This window comes from Chionomys nivalis, chromosome 4, assembly GCF_950005125.1.
Source record: "Chionomys nivalis chromosome 4, mChiNiv1.1, whole genome shotgun sequence".
In the NCBI taxonomy this organism is placed as follows: Eukaryota; Metazoa; Chordata; class Mammalia; order Rodentia; family Cricetidae; genus Chionomys; species Chionomys nivalis.
In genome coordinates this window covers 35,746,362-35,766,333 of record NC_080089.1, presented here as the reverse complement: position 1 = coordinate 35,766,333, position 19,972 = coordinate 35,746,362, and the positions used below count along the sequence as shown (strand labels likewise).

The 19,972-nt window shown below is 48.8% G+C and overlaps 1 protein-coding gene across 2 annotated transcripts in view; it reads left to right on the top strand.

The window, feature by feature from the left end:
- Pknox2 (PBX/knotted 1 homeobox 2) overlaps window positions 1-19,972 on the top strand; it is a 271,278-nt gene that overhangs the window by 197,643 nt on the left and 53,663 nt on the right. For both annotated transcript variants that reach the window (XM_057767848.1, XM_057767846.1), the window contains one exon: window positions 9,404-9,543. In XM_057767848.1, coding sequence (XP_057623831.1) covers window positions 9,404-9,543 — 140 coding nt within the window. The remainder of the gene's footprint in view (window positions 1-9,403; window positions 9,544-19,972) is intronic.

Sequence of the window (19,972 nt, the reverse complement as noted above, 5' to 3'; positions counted from 1 at the left end):
TATGCTATTTGTGGCTATCGTGAAGGAAGCAGAAATCTTAATGGATCCTTTTTCAGCTCTGGTGAACGTGGCACTCAGGGGGTAGGGGAGATTAGGAATAAGTAGTAGGCAGGTAGCTTGGACTTGACACAGAATGACATGACAAGACTTGCTCTGAGAGGGACTCTGACAGTTTACTCAGGACCGGCTTCCTCGTTCATCAGAGGGCACAAGATGGCAACTCAGAAGGAAGCCCTTTGATAAAAACAGAATTCCACTGCTCTGTCCCCCTGCAGCCCTTGGAGTAAAGAGAACTATGTCAGGAACCAAGGAAACTGCACTCATAGATCCAGGCTCAGAGTGATGCTTTCCTCCCTTCCTGCAAGGGAAGGTAAGACGAGCCAGAGGCCAGACTCCACAGCATCCTCTCTTGACCCACTTCCCTGGCTTCCCCTCTCTATCCTAGCTCTGATGCTCCAAGCAGAACCAGGGGTGCATCAGGCCTGGGGAAGCTGGCTGGGCTTTGATCAGTCATTAGGATCCCCATGCTGGTTTCATTAACAAGGCAGAAGGGGGTGGATGGGCCCCCTGGCTGTGAATGGCCTCCATCCAGGCCATGCAGCTGTGCCGGGCAAGCAGGTTCAGATGTTATCGGACTCCTTTACATCCCTCTCATCTCTTTAAGGCCAGGAGCCCCCTGCCTAGCAGGATCCTCTGCTCAGCTGCCTGTGAAACACATTCACTTTGCAGCATAGAGTTAATTCATCTGCTTTGAAAGTTCTCCTAAGCCTTTTCTGTAGCTATGATTGACAGTTCCCCCTGCCCCTGGGGGCAACACCCGAGGGACCATATGGGAGACCCATCTTCCGTCTATTTGACTCATCAAAACAGATTCTTCTCTCTCTTTTATTTTGTTGTGGGCCTTTCTTCCCTTTATATTCAGTGACCTTTCTCCCTGCCTGCTTGGGCCACCCATATCTTTAGACCTGGATTCTTCATTGCAGAGAAGGCAAAAGCAAACTCCAGGTCTAGCTGGGCCCTTTCTGCCCCTGTATAGGAGATGATAGACCGGCCCCAGGACTAGAAAGCCCATAATAAACATGCTCAGGACCTAGTTTAGGTTTTGCTGTTGACTAACTTACTACTTCAGTTTCTGCCATCACCAGAAACAGAGATCTTATTGTCTAACTCCTTGTCTCCAAGCAGGACAAGTATCCCAAACAGCTACAAAAATAGTTGGCAGCCCAAGGATGCAAAGCCTAAAATAAATCAGGGAACAGGTGATTCAAGTCAACAGCAGGGCTGAGGAGCACTGTACACGCTGTGTCCTTTCCTGTGCCATCTTTGGAGACTCAGTGTCCCTGGGACCTAGCAGGAGGGGCTAGGTGAGTAAGACACCAGGATTCCTGTTGCTCTTGGAGTTGGTGGACTGGAGAGTAGGATGTCCACCACAGCAGGCAGCCAAACATCTTGGGACAACCCTCGCCCTGTTTCCGCTATCGTCCACAAACCCAGGCGAGTAATTTCAGTAATGATCGCTTGCATTCGCTCATCTTCTTGAACAAACGCTGAGTGCTTCCTGCAGGCCTTGCCAACTGTGTGCTATGTGTTGGAAGTGAATTGGAGTTCCTGTCCCAGCGGGGCCTTGGGTTTTGCAGGGGTAAAGAGGAACTTCTGCCCTTCTTGCCTTTCACCTGTGAACACTGTGGTATGAACCGGGGTGTGGGTTTCTCGGCGTCTGCTCAGCCATGCTGGGGTTTGATTCCTCACTGCGTCTTCTGCACATCTCTCTGGCCCAGATGGGATTGAACTTTAATTACTTTTTTATTAGGAACACAATAGGCATATCAGATATGTTTTTCCAGCTAAGAACACACACACACACACACACACACACACACACACACAGATAGACACATGCACACAATCAGACTCTGTTAGGCTCCCCAAAGGGTCTACTGAAAATCATTGATTGGCTTGGGACTATGACAGAAGTGAGCGATCCTGTGGAAATGAGTGGGAAAGAGGGGAGTGGTCACATCCCCCCCAAACTGTACAAAGCTGAGACCTATGAGACAGGGTTTCCATCCCTTTCCCGGCCTCTCTTATAGCTTCCTGTCAGTGATGTTCCAGGTACGCAGTTAGGAAGATGGGGGAGCTGCAACTATTGATAAGACTCACTTTTCTAAGCCACTGCCTATAAGGCCGTGTGTAATGAGTTCATTAGTCAAGACCCCTTCCCCCATTGAGCAGCACCCTATCTCTTCTGTGGACTTGTCTGGCCCAGGGACCCTGGTGGAGAGGACTCAGGCCTTTTGTCCCAGGAACTCCTCCTGCCAAGTGCTGCCTGATTCTGTCAATGTTCCCCCTCCCTAGGGTGACTGCAGGTATCTTGAGGAGCCCTCTGCAGCATCTTGCTTGTCCAGAGCATTTTAACCATCACTCACTTATTCTGTCCACTATTCATTTAATATCACAGATGTTGAGAGTGTGTACAGATACAGATAGGCAGGGGCCAAGAGTACCTGATCCTGAAGAGTGTGGAAGAAAGAATGGATTCTTGGGAGTGGAAGTGAGGATGCTTCCTACAGAGGCAGCCATGGGAATCATCAGCCATTTTCGGGCAGCCCAGAACCCTGCGGTGTGAGGGACAAGAGTGAAGAGAGGAGTGCTGGTCCCCTTTGCTGGGGTTCAGTGAACAGGCCCCAGCTTTGAGAACTCTGAGTCCATTATTTACCTCTTCGGAGAGTGTGGGCACTGGCCAAGCCTGATGCTGCCTCCCACCTGTCCTGCCCAAATGGCTTCAAGTAATGACCCTCTCCCAGGCAGGTCTCTTGGTTTTTCTGTGTGTAGCTCTGACTGTCCTGGAACTCACTCTGTAGACCAGGCTGGTCTTGAACTCACTGTGATCCTCCCACCTCTGCCTCCCAAGTGCTGGGTTTAAAGGGCGCTGCCACCACCTGGCCCCAGGTAGGTCTTTGAGCAGTCTCCGGGTGCTACGAAAATGAACCCATGCTGGCTTTTTCCTGCCTAGAGGGAGTGCCAGTTACTGGCTGGAGCTTTTGAAGCCGTTGATGGGCTGGACCCGCTCAGAATCTGTTGGGCTCCATTAGGACTGCTCATCCTGCCTTTCTCCTGCCAGGTCGAGGGCTCAGAGGAGGTGGGGAAAGGGATGTGTCTTAGAAGTGTCTGTGCTGAGAAGTTACAGGTATGGATCAATCAAGGTTTGTAGCAAGGAATCTGAAGGAGATGTATGATCAAAGACACACAAGAACAATACTGTGTGTAGTGAGGAAACCCAGGAGGCATGGGCCTGGAAGGGCATGGCAAATGGTGGGGCATGGATTCCGAGGATACATAAAAGAAAGATAAAAGAAGACTGAAAAAAGGAAGAATCCACAGCCCTTAGCCAAGGGTAGCTCATGGGGAAAGCACTTGCCTAGCATGCACAAGGCCCTGGGTTCGGTCCCCAGCACTGCAGGTAAACCCAGAAAGTGCAATGGAGCAGTTAGCAGAGTGCCCATGCTTTGTCACGCTCCCATGTGCCCTCCTGGTGGAAATGGAGAGAGTAGTGTTCACTCTGTGCAACTGAGAGGGCACCTGGGACTCACTGGAACTGAGTCCACTGCACAGGGGACGGTTGATGACTGGAGGTATTTGTTTCTATCATTCTATGGCCCCACCTCCCTGGGAGTATTACAGAGTGGGTTCTTTTGGCGGAGGTATACCGATGTCACAGGACCCCAGGGCAGACCCACAGAGGAGAAGAGAGGCAACCAGCTAGTGGGGTACAGGATTTAAGGTACAAGGATTATCTTAACAGCCACTACCATGTCGAGGCTTATTAAGTTCCAGCTGTTTCTCTATGTATTATCTCATTTCGTTCTAACCACCTCTCACCGTAGGCATAAAGAATTCTTCCCATTTTATAGACAGGGATCAGAAAGGTTGAAGAAGTTGCCCAAGTCTCACAGGCAGAAAGAGCCTGTGTAAAGGAGGTGCCCACCTCAGCACATCCTGCCGAGATCCATTAGCTCCAGATCTTGGCAGGGTGCCCACTGCTCCAATCAGGTGTGTGGTCAGAGACTTCCCCATTATGATCTAGCCTTTTGGGTCAGCTAGAAAGGTAGCAGTGCATGATGGGAAGTCCTAGCTGCTCCTCACCATCCACTCCTAAGTTCCATAGAGTTTGGATGGCCACTGCGTCAGACAGCGGCGCTACAGCAATACACAGGCAAGACCTGGCCTCTGCCCTCACGCATCCTCCAGTCTGACAGGAGAGCCAGATAAGCTAGGAGATAATTGGAACCATGCTACCTGGTCATGCAAGCACGGAGCAGGTGTCCTGCCCACTCCGAGGTGTCTCTCTCAGGACCACAAAGGGACAGCTGCCCTCTCAGCAGGGATAGGGGGTAAGGAACATCACTCCCGTTCCTCCGATAATGCATCAGAAGGGAAAGTTACACAGGCAAACTTGCCCAGCAGTCAGTATCAAGGGTGAGACTCAGGGCTACTTTTGTGTGATGCCCATAGCCCGGCTCTCCCCAGTACACAGCGCCTTTCTAGGGAGACTTTGCTGGGGTTCTCTATTCAAGGCTACGGCCTTCCACCTCTGTGATATCAGAGCAGAATTCCCAGTGGATTCTGGCTGTTGGCAGCAATTCGGAGCTCAGGGTTGAAGCCCCTAGTCATCCGCTTTTTTCTCTAGCTTCGGGTCCCTGGAGGGTCCATCCTTCTGCGGCCTCCAAGAGAAAAAGCAGCACAGCAGTAAGCCACTTTGGGCTAATAAGCCCTCCACACTTTTCTACTTAGGCTCCACCTGTTAGAAGGGCTTTCAGCACAGTCACTGTTGGGGAAATTGACTTGAAATTTTGTAAGGCGATAGACACCGGCAACGAGGGTCTCCAGGAGTTTCGTCAGCTGTGTGCACGTCTGTTTTCTTGTCTGAAAGTGGACAGGGGAACGGCACAGAATTGCTCTTCAGTGTGAGAGCCTGCTGCAGCCTTTTACTATTTGCCTAGATGCTGATGAAACTGGATAAGGGAGTTGTTTAATGGAAAAGGTATCATACAAGCACTAGAGAAGGAAGCTAGAATAGCACTGGCTTCTTTTACATCCATTCAGACATTCCTCTACTCATCCTGGCATGAAGACAAGACTGTCAGAGAGCTGAATCTCTTAGCTCCCCTAGATATGGTACATCTATTCATGTATTTCATGAGCCTCAACCCTTCCCACTTATAGGAGGGAGAGAGGAGAAATCACTTAAGAACTAGGACAAGGGAGCTGAAGAGATGGCTCAGAGGCTAAGAGCACCTGTTGCTCTCTAGAGAAGCTAGGCTGGAGTCAGCGCACCCACATGGCAGCTTGCAAAGGTCTGCACCTGCAGTTACAGAGGATCTTCTGGTCTCTGAGGACACCAGGCATGCGTGTGGTACACAAACTTACATATAGGCAAATCATCCACGCTCATACCAGAAGGAAGAAGGAGGAGGAGGCGAGGGAGAATGACTGGGACAGGAGTCCTTGAGCTCTGGGGTTTGGGCTGCACTGGTTCCATGTTGGGGAACCAGAGAAGCTTGGTAATTTTCACGTCGAAGAAAGGGAAGCAGGCAGGTGCCGGTCTCGGGGTCTTCGCCCACAGCTAAGAGAAGAGGCAAGAATCACATAGATGGGCCATCACCATCTTGCCCTTTCGCCTAGACATGATCTTGTCCTCTTAATGAGGCCTCACAGCCTGTGGAGCAAATATTTTTTTCACATTGGGAAATACAATGATGTCAGGAGACTTGTGCCAAAACATGTCACTAAGAACCGGTAGAGGATCATCAACCCCAGGCCTGGTTCAGGCTTCTTCACTTGCCTGAGTCTTTTCTGATCCCCTAGTCTGCTCTAGGGGCATTGCTCAACTCTGCCTTCCTCCTCCTCTCTGTCTTAACCTCCTCTACCTTTAGTGCAGGGACAGTGCTTCATGTTTGCCTTAGTGCCATCCCTGCCTCATCCCCAGTGAGCCAGGTAGAATTTCCTTAAAGGAAACGCCAGGGTCTGGAGTGGCTTTGAGACCAGCTGGGAATGTACTGAATGGCCTCGGGGATGGATATGAAGGCTAGTTTCCTCCCATGTCAGGCCGAGGAGAGTGGAGGAAGACACTTGGGGAGTATCCTGGAATTAGTGGTGTGCTGGTGAATAACTAGCAGTCGGCTCTTGGGGCAGGGGTTGGAGAGGAGGGTTCAGCCCTGATTTGCACCACTCACCAATTTCCTTGCTGTAAGTGCTCCCACCGTGGCCAATTTCAAGGCACCCAGACGTCAACCAGCTTGCAAAATTCCCGAAAACTTCAACCATCAGTTTTCACAGGCCGTTCCATGAGGCCATTTAACAGCCATGTCCTGCCCTGCTTCACCCAGATTCTGCCCCTGCTCCTACTCTTTAGACTTTGCTGCCCCTAAAGTGGATTTCGAATTACCCCATATCCCTGTAGGGCCTCTGACCTTGTGAACAGTGACTGGTCCTATTTGAATTCCAGGTCTTTGGAAATGGCTAGCCAAAGAAACCTGTTTGGAAGTAAACATTCACCCTCCAAACCTGAAAGAAATACAGACTTTGCTGGATCGGCCCCCATGAGACACTTAACTCTGAGCCATTCTCCTTCTCAAACCAGCTCTGGTCTCTCCCACCCTCTAACAGTCTCTCGGGGTCTCTCGGAAGATCTGCAAATGGCCGATTTTGATTTAATTTTTATTCTGAGCATTCATCTTTATCCCATCAGGGCCTTCCACTACCTTTACCCAATCAGGCAGAGGAGTACCTTCCTCACGCTTCTCTGCTCCATGGCTCATCTTAGTAGAGGCCTCTGGATGCCTTCAAGGACACCAGACAATTTACTTAGTGGACACAGCCCAGTGTACCAGTGCGTTGACATTTTCCCCTCGGATGAGCTTTGTGGTTGTGCTTGCTTCAGGGCTAGAGTACATTCTACAACTCCCGTGTTCTGTCATAATCCCCTCATTCAGATGTTGAGGGGGGAATCTCATGTCCCCCCCCCCATTTCCCCTGCTTACCAAACCATGCTTCCACATGCAACGTCTTTCAGGTAGTCATCATGCAACAAGCTACAGGGTCCCTTCACCACGCTGGACAGCTGTCCTCCGAATGTGCCTCCATGTACTTGTTTAATCCGAGGGGAAACAGGATCCTAACCCCCTCACTCTTTGCACCAGGCTTTCATTAGTGCATCCTCAGACAGCATTACTTCATGTTGGGATTTGCTTGTTCCTTGTTCACAGACACATTACACCTTGACTATATTGAGCTAGCCACCAGCTAATGCATTGATACCAACCCTGTATCCCCTGTTCTGCACATACACTATTGATTATGTTTTATTTTTAGAAATGTTCAATCTAAACTTATTAGATGAAAAATAATCTTATTAGGCTTACCCTGTCGTCCAAATCTGTAAAGACCTTTTGGGTCCAAGTTTCTCATCATCCGCAAATTTGTTGAACATTTTCTTAGACAGCCTTTCCATCACCAAGAAAAATGTTTTAAAAAAAAAGAAAGAACGAAAAATAAAAAAAAAAGAAAACCAAAAGAAAGCATGTAGCCTTTGCCTAGAAACTTCCCATATGCTGACGTCTGTCCTTTAATTATCGTCGATGAGGTATAGTTCACTGTCCAAGCGATTGTCCACCAGGCCACATACAGTGGGAGATGCGTTGCCCGGGAGAATTACACTGTAATTCCCTCATCTGCCAGTTTAATGATCTTGCCGAATTCTCCAAGCTGCCTGCACTGCTCTCGGCAAGCCCAGAGCATTGCGCAGTGCTTAGTACGTGGCAGGGACTCTGGAAGCACCTGCAAACATGCCCATTAGAGGGGAGCGATGAGAGAACCAGGGCCAGACCAGGGTGACGAGGACCACCATCGTCTTCACTGCGTATGTCCTCTTTCTGCGGCGGGAAGTCTAGTGCAATATTTACCTCACTCTTCGTCCATGTAGCACCTCTTTAAAGACCATCAATCCTAAATGCATACTGGCGAGAAAACAGGAGCTTGAGATTAGGCAATTTAAGGGATTTGTCTCAGGTCAAAGGTTAATAAAGGGACAAGCAATTGTCTACTGGCTTCGAGGCACTGTATGCTCTACCAAGCCCCCTCTGCAACCAGTTTGCACGTGCATCCCACAGTGGCAGGGATGTTTTCTTTTGACAAAAATGATACAGTATAGTAAAACATATATTTTTTACAGTGTCTCATTTATCCTCTGTCATTCATTAATCCCTTGGTTCAACATTTATCTAATACTAGTGATGGAATCCAATTGTTATGAGCCCTCCTTGAGTTTTAGAGAGGGGTAGGGAGAAAACAATCCAATAGACATATAGCTTATGGTCACGGTGAGGAACAAACAGGAAGTATAAAGCAAGGGGAGTAGGGAGAGGGGCCGAGTTTTTCTTTAAAGATTGGCACCTGGGGATATACACATAGCAATTATATGCTGTGTTCACAAAACCCTTTTTTTCTATAAAGCAAGGACATAGATCCTATTAGGAACACACAAGCTGTGATTTTGAATATTCATTCATTTATTCATTGACTTACTTGACAAATTTTTTTTGAAACCTCAGTCATTTTTATTTAAATATGGTCAGTTGGGTGCAAGTGGTGGTGACTAGGGCACTAGAGTCAGAGTCAGACGTGTGCTATGTCCAAGAACAATGTGACAAAGGCTATCATGGTGTCAGGACTAGGTGGATGGAGGAGAACCTCAGATATGTTGACATGTCACCATCTTAGGGGTCTATTTAACTAAGAGAAGACAATAGAATTAAATTTGGTTATAATGCTTTTCAAATTTTTAGAGATATTGGACCATTTCTTTAAATGAAATTTAGTCAGAAAATTCAATATATTATATTAAAAGGAATTGGTATAGTTAGTGTAGAATTGTTTAGAATAGTTTATTGCATTGTAGTTTTGTGGGTTTTTTGTTTGTTTTCACCTCTGAGCAACGATAACAACATTTACAGTAAGAACTAGTTCTCAGGTCAAGACTCAGAAGCTACACCTGTAATCTCAGTGTCTGGGAAGTGGAAACAGGTAGCTTACACATTCAAGATGAGTCTCGGCAGCAGATCAAGTTTTAAAGCAGCCTGGGCTACAAGAGATCCTGTCTCAGTGAAATAAAATAAATTTATCTGTTTTCAAAGTGTGTTGGGCATCCATTCCCTGGTTACTGAGTTGTTTTCTAGACCACATTCATTTAAACAAATGAGAAGACTGCGTTACTGCCCACTGCAGCAAATGCATTGATGCATTGCATAGGTGCAGCTCTCCTGACCACATTCTCCCTCCCAGGCACAGCACAGCCCAAGGAAGACCTCTCATTCCATCTAATCTGCCTTCTTTCTTCTCTCTGCAGATGACAGCCACTACCCAGCCACCTTCCAAGGCCCAGCCTGTCCACATCTCAGCACCCTCAGCTACCGCCAGCACGCCTGTGCCCAGTGCCCCCATCGATCCCCAGGCCCAGCTGGAGGCTGACAAGCGAGCTGTGTACAGGTAGGGGACTCTCCAGCCGGTCTCGACTGAGAGATACAGGTCAGAAGGTACAGAGGGTAGACTCATCAACAGTGATGGCCAGCAGCGGTTACCTGAGCATCCCTCAATTCAGAATCCACTGTGGGTTTGCTTTAACTTGCAGGAAGTATCTCTGGGTGATAGGAAAGGCTGGACAGTGTCAGCCATGAGGATGCCCTTACCATCTCAAGTGGGAAGATGGTCCCTAATGAACCTCAGAAACCCTCGGTTCAGCTAACCAAACCCTCTCTTCGCCATGTTTCTCATTGCCTTTACTCCAACAAGCTGGCCAGGCATCTGATTGCACCATCTACAACTTGGCAGTGAATAAACGGTGTGTATGCAAATAGGGAGAGCTTATTAAAACACATAGTCCTCGGCTGCAGGTCCAGACAGGTTGAATCAGTTGGTCAGTCAAGAAGAGGGATGTGAGTTGTCTTTGTCAGTACTGAACTTGAAGCAGCTGCTCCTCAGACTGACTCTGATCCATGCTGCCTTGCAATAGACATTGTATGTGACTGTGTGGGTCCTGGCCCTTCCCCAGAGTGAAAGCTTGCTGAGAGCAGGTAGCTTGTTCCTCTCATTCTGCTTGCACCATGTCCCCAGGGCAGCATCCTGAATGAGAAGGTGGTGAAGCTCAGGGAAATACCCACTTGCCTTAATGAACTCTAGTTCTAGTGTGTGTGGTTGGAGGACAAGGTGTAGTTATCTAAAAACAGGCCTGAATGAGATTTTATTGTCATTTGTTCATGTGGATCCCACGGTACAAAGGAAAGATGCCCAAGACTGCACTTGGTGTTGAGGCTGGGCTCTGGCTTGCACTCACCTCTGCAGGTTCACATGTTCCCATGCACCAGTAAGTGCAGCTTACCCTGGCAGGATACATCACAGCTAATGCAAGTAACACGGGGAATGATGCATTTCAGACAGACAAACAGGAAGACAAGTGAATAGGAAGAGTGATTCCTTTCTTTCCCTACACCCCAAAGACAATGCCTTTATGATAATGGTAGCAATTAGCGATGTTATTATCATTATAGCAGCATTATTTTTAGTTGCTCAGATAAGCTGATTGCCTCTAATGCCAACACCTAGGTCTTGCAGAAAAAGAAAACAGTACCTGGTCCCTGCCTGTGCAACGCACAAGCCAGGCCCACTGCCTGTGGATTCAGAGCTCTGCCCAGAGAATTCTGGAATCTGTTCACAGTAACTGGTCTTGGTAGCTCTCGGGGAGGACAAAGGGGCCTCCCTTGGTGTCCACTCTCCCTCCCTCCCTCCCTCATACTCTCCTACTGAATCATTGCTATTAATATTGCAGGCACTATGCTGGACTCCTGGGAAAGAGGGTGAGGTAGGAAGGTAAACACAAGTGCTTGTCACCCCAGGACCCAATAGATATGCAAATAAGAAGGCACCACTGTGTACTCAGAGCAACTGGACAGATTTCCTTTGGGAGGCAGTGTTTGTGGCTGGTCTTATTGGCTGAGCAAGAGACTCCACCAGCTGGAGAAAAGCATAGGCTAGCCCTTTCAGGCTAAACAGAACTTGCTGTTACAGGGTCAGGATCAGCCCATGGCAAGAGCAGCTGTAGGTGGAAAGAGAGATTTCACAGCTGCCTGTCCACGAGCCTGGGTAACTCTTGTGTGCCTTTGTGAGCGTGAACAGCTTGAGAAGGAAGAGGAAGTAAATGATCTCTGAAAGCCACCCAGTGTAAGCTCAGGCTTACACTCTATTTAGATTGCTACTCCAAATGTGGTCGGTGGGCCAGCAGCAGCATATTAAATAAGTGAGAACTGATTAGAAAGACCATGTCTCAGGGTCCCCCAAACCTCCGGATTCAACATTGTCTTGGGGGGTTCATATGTTCATGAGAGGCTCATCTTGTGCCTTTTCGCAGAACCATACGGAGGGGGTGTGTAGTAAGCATGGATCATAGAGGGTGTCTCTGATTAAGAGGATCTTTGCAGGCTGGAGAGATGGCTCAGGGGTCAGAGACCCTGGTTGCTTTTCCAGAAGACTCATTGATTCTCAGTACCCACATGGCAGCTCACAAAAGTCTGTAAGTCCAGTTCCAGGAGGTCCAATACCTTCTTCTGGCTTTGTGGTTCAGGCAAAGCATTCATATAATTAAAATAATTTTTTAAAAAAAAATAGGTTTCTACCATCAGAGAGGCCAAGGTGGGGTGCTGAGAAGACAGTGCACACATAAACATAAAGCTCCCACCCCTACCCCACTGGTCTCCTGCTCGTTCTCATTGTTGCCCCTAGGCCACAAACACAATTACCATTGTGCATCCAATCATGCTATCTGCTAGGCATAAAAAGTTTCTGGAAGCTCAGGCTTGTGCTCCTACCGCTCACTGAGCTTCAGGTCCATGAGAGACTCAAGCAGCATATTTAATAAGATTTAATGAGGCAACCAGGTAAGCACCTGGCACCGTGGTTGGCATAAAGCAAAACTGTACTTCACAAGGCCAACACATCCATGGGCTCCAAGTCCTTCCCAAGATTCCAGGATCACGCTGCACCCAAGCCAAGCTGCAGGAGAGGTGACCCACTGCTCCCCAAGACCTGTCCACCGTGTCCCTTGAAGTAGGCCCAGAACTTCCTTCAGTTAGCACTTTTTCCTGCTCACCCTTTTTCTTCTCTGGGGCTAACCCAACAAAAGCCCTGAGCATTTGCCCAAGGTAGGCTGTGATCTGGCCCAGGAGAGGCACTCCTAGGCCAACATGGCTGGATAGGTTGGAGCTAACTCCTATTCTATTGCCCAGCTCCCCAGCCCTCCAGCCCTATTGCTCGAGGCCCAGAGCCCTAGAGTGGCTCCTGCATTCACACCTCTCCTACCAGTACCAATAGCCCTCTCCGCAGCCATCGCTTGGATGCCCAGGCTCCTGTACGGTCGGTAATTTTAATTAGATTTGCCTGCCCGGGGCAGTTTGGTTGTTCCAAACACATCAAGGAGTCCACATTTTATATCAATAAATATAATAAGACCTTTCCCATTCAGATTAGTGCTACTTTTTTGGAAGTCTTCCCTGTGGCCCCTTCTAGGACTATAGATGGAGGAAGATGGGAGAGGCTGCCCACCCCCCACTGATACAGCCCCTGCTGACAGGCAGAGGGGCAGTGTGACAAAGGGAAGGGAGCCTGCCAGTGCCCCCAAGGTTTTATTTGTGTATAAGGATATGTTAATGAAATGTATTGGTTCCCTTCTGATCTGGAGGCTGGGGGAGGGGTCGAGCAGAACTTGTCTTTAATTGGATCATACCAGAGCATCATCTGGGCTAATCAGCAAGGCAACCAGGAGCTCCGGCTCAGATTAATGATTTCAGTCTAATCCAAGCAGATCCCATGATTGGATACACATCCCGGGTAATTGTGTTTGTGGCCCAGGAGCAATGATGAGAGGGAACAGGAAGAGGGGAGGCTTGTGGAGTAGGAGGCTTTAGGTTTGGATGGTCCTCGGTTTTCTCAGCCCCCACCGCAACGCTGATGTTTCCTTCCAGAGAAGTTCAAATGTAACTTGGACTGCAGCACCCCACCTGCAGCGCGGCTGAACGGTGGTCAGGTGTCGGGTGCAGCTTGAGACGGAGGGATTAGGAGGCAGTGCAGAGACGGGGCCAAGAGGGTGAGGTTAATCCAGCTTTCACTCCCCCTCCTCCCCTCCAGTCTCCTTCGCTCCCCTTTGAAGTGTGTGGGTTCCCATGGAAACCGCGATGTCCTGGGGAGCAGAAGAGTGGCAGGGAGCTAGGCTGGCCAGGTGCGAGGGTGGGGGAGGAGGGCGACTTTGCCGAGCATGCTCAGCTAAAGTCTGGGCTGCCTCTCCTTTGGTGGGAGAACCCTCAGAGCTGTGACCCACGGGCAGCGGTGAAGTTACCTGTGATAAAGACGTGTGGGCGGGGGGGCCGGGATAGAAAGAAAAGAGTAAAACGGTTGTGCTTTGCTTCCCCGTGGAAAAGCACTAGAGGGTCAGCTGCAGGATCAGCCGGAGAGGGTGACTCCTCTTCTCTGCCCCGTGTTCCTTTGTGCCATTACAATTAAATTAATTGGATTAACGTCTGGGATTAACATTTTCGTGCCCTCCACTCGCTAGACTGTTAACTCCATGAGGACAGGGTTGGGTCCCTGTCAATCTTGCTCATTGCTCTGTCCCCAACACTTCACACAAACCAACCTTAGCAATTTAGGCAAAGAGGGTGTTATAATACTTGTTGGGGGCACTAATTAAAAAGGTTAGACAGTGCCCCATAAATACACCATGCCCTAGGTTGATGTGCTGGCAAGTGGCTGGAGCGGGGAGAGTCTAGTAGCATTTGCCAATTTTTGTGGTGTAAATGCTCCTTCCATGACCCACTCGAAAGGGCTACTGAAGGGTTGAAAGAGATACACAGGACTCAGTCTTGCCAGGGTGAAGTACAATCCCCATACAAGGAGCCAGATCACAGATACACAGTCCCTACATACAAACGGGGGAAGGGAAATAATCCTCCGTGCAGATTCCGTGGAGTAGCCTTCAAAGGCCTTGATCCTATCTTGGTTCTGTCCTCTCCGGTCTAACATGAAAATCTTAGTTTGCAGTGTTCTGTCTTTAATGACTTAATGCTTCAAAAAGTGCTGAGGGTGGAGTAAGTGCATAAGTACCATGGTGCTCCAACTGGACCCCGAGGCAGAGGGTTTTCTCCTTTGGGGACTCTACACAATGCTTTTCGGTGCGCTTGAGCAAGCCACTTCTCAGCATCCACCCTTGCCCAAGAGCCTTTACGGGCTTCCCAGGGAGCAAACTCCCTCATGGCAGCTCCAGAAGCCCTGCCTTCAACCATTCTTTCTTTTCTTTTCTCCTGTCTTAGAATCTTGACTTTTGCATACAACATACATGACTCTTCAGATCAGTTCCAGATCTCATGAGCCAATTAGCTGGGAGCTTCCACCCAGGTGTGCCCTACCCCCTGAGATCTCGTGCCAAGTCCAGCTGTCATTCAATAGAGCAAGGTGCATTCCTAAAGCGCTATGTATATTACGCTCTTTCCTCTTGCAGCCAGACTGGGTTCCTCTCAAATCCGCACCTGTCAGAGAAGGGAGGAAACAGGACAGCCGAGCTGCGTTCAGATCACTCCCTTGAGACCATCCTAAAGGTCACCGAATCCCAAGCCTTGATCCTGACAGTCCTTTTAGCTGGAGGTGCAAATTCAGCCTAGCAACCCATGCTAGGCAGGGGAAATAGAATAATGTTCTAGAAATAGATGTGGCGATAACTAACTTTGTCACCTTGGGCGAGTTAATCTCTCCGAGCCTCCATTTTCTCAACCGGAGAAAAGAAAACACTAATAGCTAGGGTAAAGTTACGCAGCATTAGGTGTCACCCAGTGCAGAGGGCTATGTGTGTTCGGTGGCCTGGAGGGTCTTAAGCACCGGCCCAGCTCTGTGGCTTTGGCCTACTCAGTCTGAAACATTCGGTGATATAGGACAACAGCCTTGGCAGCTGCCTGCTTCACACTTTGGCTCTACAACTGAGCACTAAGTCATTCTATGTCCCGGCTTCCTCATTTGTAAATGGGAGCAAAAGTAATACTATCTTTTCGTCAGGATTAGATTGGCACAGGCCAAGATTAGAAAGAACCTGGGTGGGGGCGGGTGCTGAGGAGAGGTGCAAGAATAAAGTGCTCGCTGCTCAAGCATGGAGACCAGAGTTTGGATCAAAAAGAAAGACAGAGAGAGAGACAGACAGACAGAGACAGAGGGGGAAAAGAAGTGCTTGTTTGTAACTGAGTGATGGGGTTCCTTGGGGAGGTGGATCCTGGGCACTCACTGGCCAGCCTTTTTAGGATTCAGGGTCAGTGAGAGACCCTGACTCCTAAAATAAGGTGGGGAGGAACAAAAGAGATCTGCCATCTCCCTCTGGCTGCCATGGGCACGTCTATTCCCCCACACTAGTGCACAAGCACACCCCACGTGCACATCTGGCAGATGGGAAGTGGTGGTCTCTCTAGGTGTCAGCTCTGGAAAATTGAAGCAAGCAGGGTCAGTAGGACTAGGAAGTCAAGGGCAGGGGCTACGAAGATGAGAGGGGGCTCCTACTCAAGTGATTCTCACAATGCTATTCAATTAAGCATTCATTTAGTGTGCTGTGTGATGTAAAACATCATATTGAGACCTGAAGGTATTACAAAGGAGGAATGGACAGGGAGGGAGGAGAGTAGAGGCAGAAAGTAGCTGAAGGATGAACTTGGCCCCATAGTAAGGGCTCCAAAATGCATCCGAGTGTCTAACTTAGGCATGGGCCCTGTACGGGAGAGTCACACTGCTTTTTCAGAGGGAGGCGAATCCTGAGAGAACAGCATCATTGAAGCCGGCCTTCCAGAGTCTGGACTGGGTGATGCTAGGAAGCCAGTGTCCCTGCAATCAGGCTGGACAAGGGGGCAGGGGTCCTGTTGTGACTACCCCCTTCTGCAACTTCCTGGCCAGGGCCCTGGGAACTGCTGCTTCCTAACGATGCGTCGCTGAGGGAATTTGTCCACCCTGTGACCACAAAGTGTTTTGGCTACTACTAAGTGACCCCTGGGGTTAACTCTCTGTCCTCACTGGCACTCTGCTTGGTCATGCATGGAATGTGTTAGATAAGGTATAGCCCGAGAATGGCGTGAGAGAAACGGAGCCATTCCAAGGATGAAGTCGGGACCAGCTCTAGGCCAAGGCCTCTGAAGTACTAGGTACAAGGGACAGATGTTCCAGACTGTGTCCTTGGCTAGGCTTTATGGGCTAGAAACTTTAGGGACTGTTCCCTGCTCTCTGAAGCAGCTGGGTTTACTGGCATGGGAAAGAAAATCTCAGCTAGTGGCTGTCATCAGGGGCTCCAGACTTCTGAAGCCATTATTTAGGAAGTGACACCGGGCTCTGGTTTCTCTGGTTCCAAGGAAAGCCCATTCTGTTCCCTCTCCACTGGCTTCTCAAGGCTCTCCGCCCAAGGTTGGCTTCTGCACAGGTTCCCGGCGGGCCAGCGGGCTGTAACTGCCTTGTTCTGGAACAGTATGCCCAGAGTCTTCATCTAGATAGAACTCACAGTCTTCATCTAGATAGAACTGAACTGTTCACAGGCTGTGCCCATACCCCCACCAAGACGTAATTTACCCAGGAATCCAGAAGCCCGAAGAATTATCTTCACAAGGTCATACAGTGTTCGGTACACAGAGACCTCAGTGACCAGTGACTACAGCCTCTTTACAAAAGGGAACGGAGCCGGTACTGGGCTCCCTAGTAGTGCAAATGAAGTGGGGTGGAGTAAGAGCATACTGGGGCTTTAGGGTGTCTTTCTCCAGTGGCTCCTTACCACGGTTCAGCTGACCTAAGCCCCCCTCCTTTAACCAATGGCCCTCTGCATTTGCTATACACTGATCCATTTCATGGTTAGTGAAAAGAACATAGAGCAAAGCCTGGGTCTCCCGACTCTATCATTGGGTAAAATCACTGAACCTCTTCTGAAAGGCCATTCTACTCCATAGAGTAGACATCCAACGAGAAAAACAGGGCTCTGTAAATGCTGAAGGATGTTGCCACACGGAGAAGTGTTGTTAGCAGAGGATGTACTTCTGGAAACCTAGCTGATAAAACAGAGATTTCTTGTCTTGGCAGAAGTCTCGAAGCTTACGGATACACAGGAAGCTTGGTTTCTGAACCCAAGATACATAACATTCAAGGATGGTGGAATAAAGAAAGGAAAGAAGTGATCGAAAATTAGCATCTGGGGGTTGGAGAGATGACTCAGCGGTCAAGAGCACTGACTGCTCTTCCAGAGGTCCTGAGTTCAATTCCCAGCAAACACAAGGTGGCTGTAATGAGATCTGGTGCTCTCTTCTGGCCTGCAGGCATACAGGCAGAACACCGTATAGATAATAAATAAATCTTTTTTTTTTTAATGGTTTTTTGAGACAGGGTTTCTCTGTGGTTTTGGAGCCTGTCCTGGAACTAGCTCTTGTAGACCAGGCTGGTCTCGAACTCACAGAGATCCGCCTGCCTCTGCCTCCCGAGTGCTGGGATTAAAGGCATGCGCCACCACCGCCCGGCGATAATAAATAAATCTTAAAGAAAAAAAAAGAAAGAAAATTAGCATCTGAGGCCCAGTGAGGTGACTCTGTGGTTAAAGGTGCTTGCTGCCAAACCTGACAACTTGAGTTCAATCCTCAGATGCCCACATGGTGGAAGGAGGGAACCAACCCCTACCAAGCTGTCCTTTGACTGTCCATGCGTACCTGCCCACATATAAATATATATAAACCACATACAAATAAATGAAATAGACATAAAATAAAATTAAAAAATTACCACGTGCGAGAAATGGAAGAGTTTATCACTTGGGATTTGAATATCCAGGTTTAAGTTTCAAATCACTTACTAGGTGACGTTACTCAACCACACAGCGTGTGAGTTTGTTAATCAGTAGCATGGGTGTATAAAGGGCACGGGGTGGATTGCCGTGAGTGTGTTTTAAGAGTTCTTTATAACTCAGCTAGTGCCACCAAATATTTGTGAATATGCGTTCAGTTCCTGCCGGTGACCAAGGTAAAGAGGACAGAGCTCCCTTCTCCTCCTCTAACCCGGTCCTCTCCTGTAATACGACCTGTTTGTGAGCTGCCTGGTTTTCTGGTGACAGGGATAGAAGCTCTGACTGCCACTCATTAGCTGCCTAATTTCAGGGAAAGCCAATTCTTTTCCGTGCCTGTTACCTCTGCTCTTCATGAAAGGGCTGGGCAGAAGTCCTATGTAAGGTTTTGTTTTTAGATTTTTTGCTCTTGTAGAGTAGACTTAACATCCACATTGTTGAGATTTCATATTAATTTTGTTTTTGATGTGCCAGCCCCCCCACCGTGTGTGTGTGTGTGTGTGTGTGTGTGTGTAAGTGCACGCATGCGCTCGCGCAGGAATTTGGCCTGCCTGGGTCCCACACTCACTGTCCACCCACCTGGGGGAAGAGAGCTGGGCTGCAGCCCAGGAACCCTAACAGATGCAGCTCCGATTTAGTAACAAGAAGCAGTCCTCTCCAAGGCAACCCAGGCGAACATACCGCCCACTGGGCAGGACTAAAAATAATCCTGCATGCTTTCAACGTCACACCTGAAGTAAAAATACATCCAACCAGGGGCTTCTGGCTTGTTCTCCCCCACCCTGCTCTGTTCTCTCCATCTGGTGCTTTCAAAGTTGGGGGGGGGGGAGTAGAGGCTGAACATGCACCTTTTTTAACACCCCACCCCAAGACCTTCCACCCCTCCCCACCCACATACCCCAGCAGAAGCAGGTCCTGTTGCAGCAGCCATGTCCACAAGCTGTCAGACGGCTAAATCTGACTCAAGCTTGCCCAGTAACAGCAGACTCGAAGCCAGAAAGAACGACAAGCTCCTGTCTCCGAAATCTCATCTCTAGTTACTGCTTGCCTCATTTGAGTCTTCCCATTCATCGGTGGTGAGAGCCCTATTGATCCCCTGCTAGTTCTACTCTCTGTCACTGCACTCATTGGGAATTTAGGAAGTTATCGGGTCACAGACAGCAGTCGCTCACCTCGTGGGAAGGAAAACGGTTTCATGTGCAGCAACTTTGGTTAATAGGAGTCAACCTCATAGGGAAATAAAGTAATTTTTTGATTAAAGGAAAATAAAGTTTTGGCTGGACCTGGTGGCTCATGACTTTAAGCCCAGCACTCAGGAGACTGAGATGAGAAGATTGTTGGAGTTCGAGGCCAGCCTGAGCTCCATCACAAATGCAAAATCAGCCTGGGGTTCATACCAAAACCCTGTATCAATGACTCCAAAGCAACATAGAGAGCAGGAGATAGCACTGCCAGGAAGCTATTGTGACTGCCATCAGAGAGACATCAGAAAACAGTGTCCCTGGCAGATGACGTGCTGATAAGAACACATCGGAAAATTAGAACGAGCTCCTAGACGTTAAAAGCACGATGTTGGGCTGGCGAGACGGTTCAGCGGGATAAAGAGCTCGAGTTCTGCTACTCAACTTTCCATGGGAAAGCTGGGAGTAGCAGTGCATGACTGTAACACCAGCACTGCGCTGGGATGGCGTGACAGGCTGGTCTCTCGGGGCTTGCTGGCCGGCCAGCCTAGCTGGATGATGAGCAGTAAGCTCAGTACAACACAATGTGTCTCAAAGACTAAAGTGAAGATGGACAGAGGAAATTGATCTCTGTCCTCCGTGTGTTCATTCAAAAGAGAAAGAAAGAAACGAAGGAAGGAAAGGAGGGAGGAAGGAAGTTGATTTTGCATTCTGAAAATGGCATCCCATCTTTCCCCCCCTCTCTTTCTGAGTCTCTATTGAAATTAGCACATGGGCTCATTATCCAGGCAAATGAGTCATCAGACGAGGAAAAATAAATGGATTGAAGTGGATGGTATCATTGTTGCTTTGCACA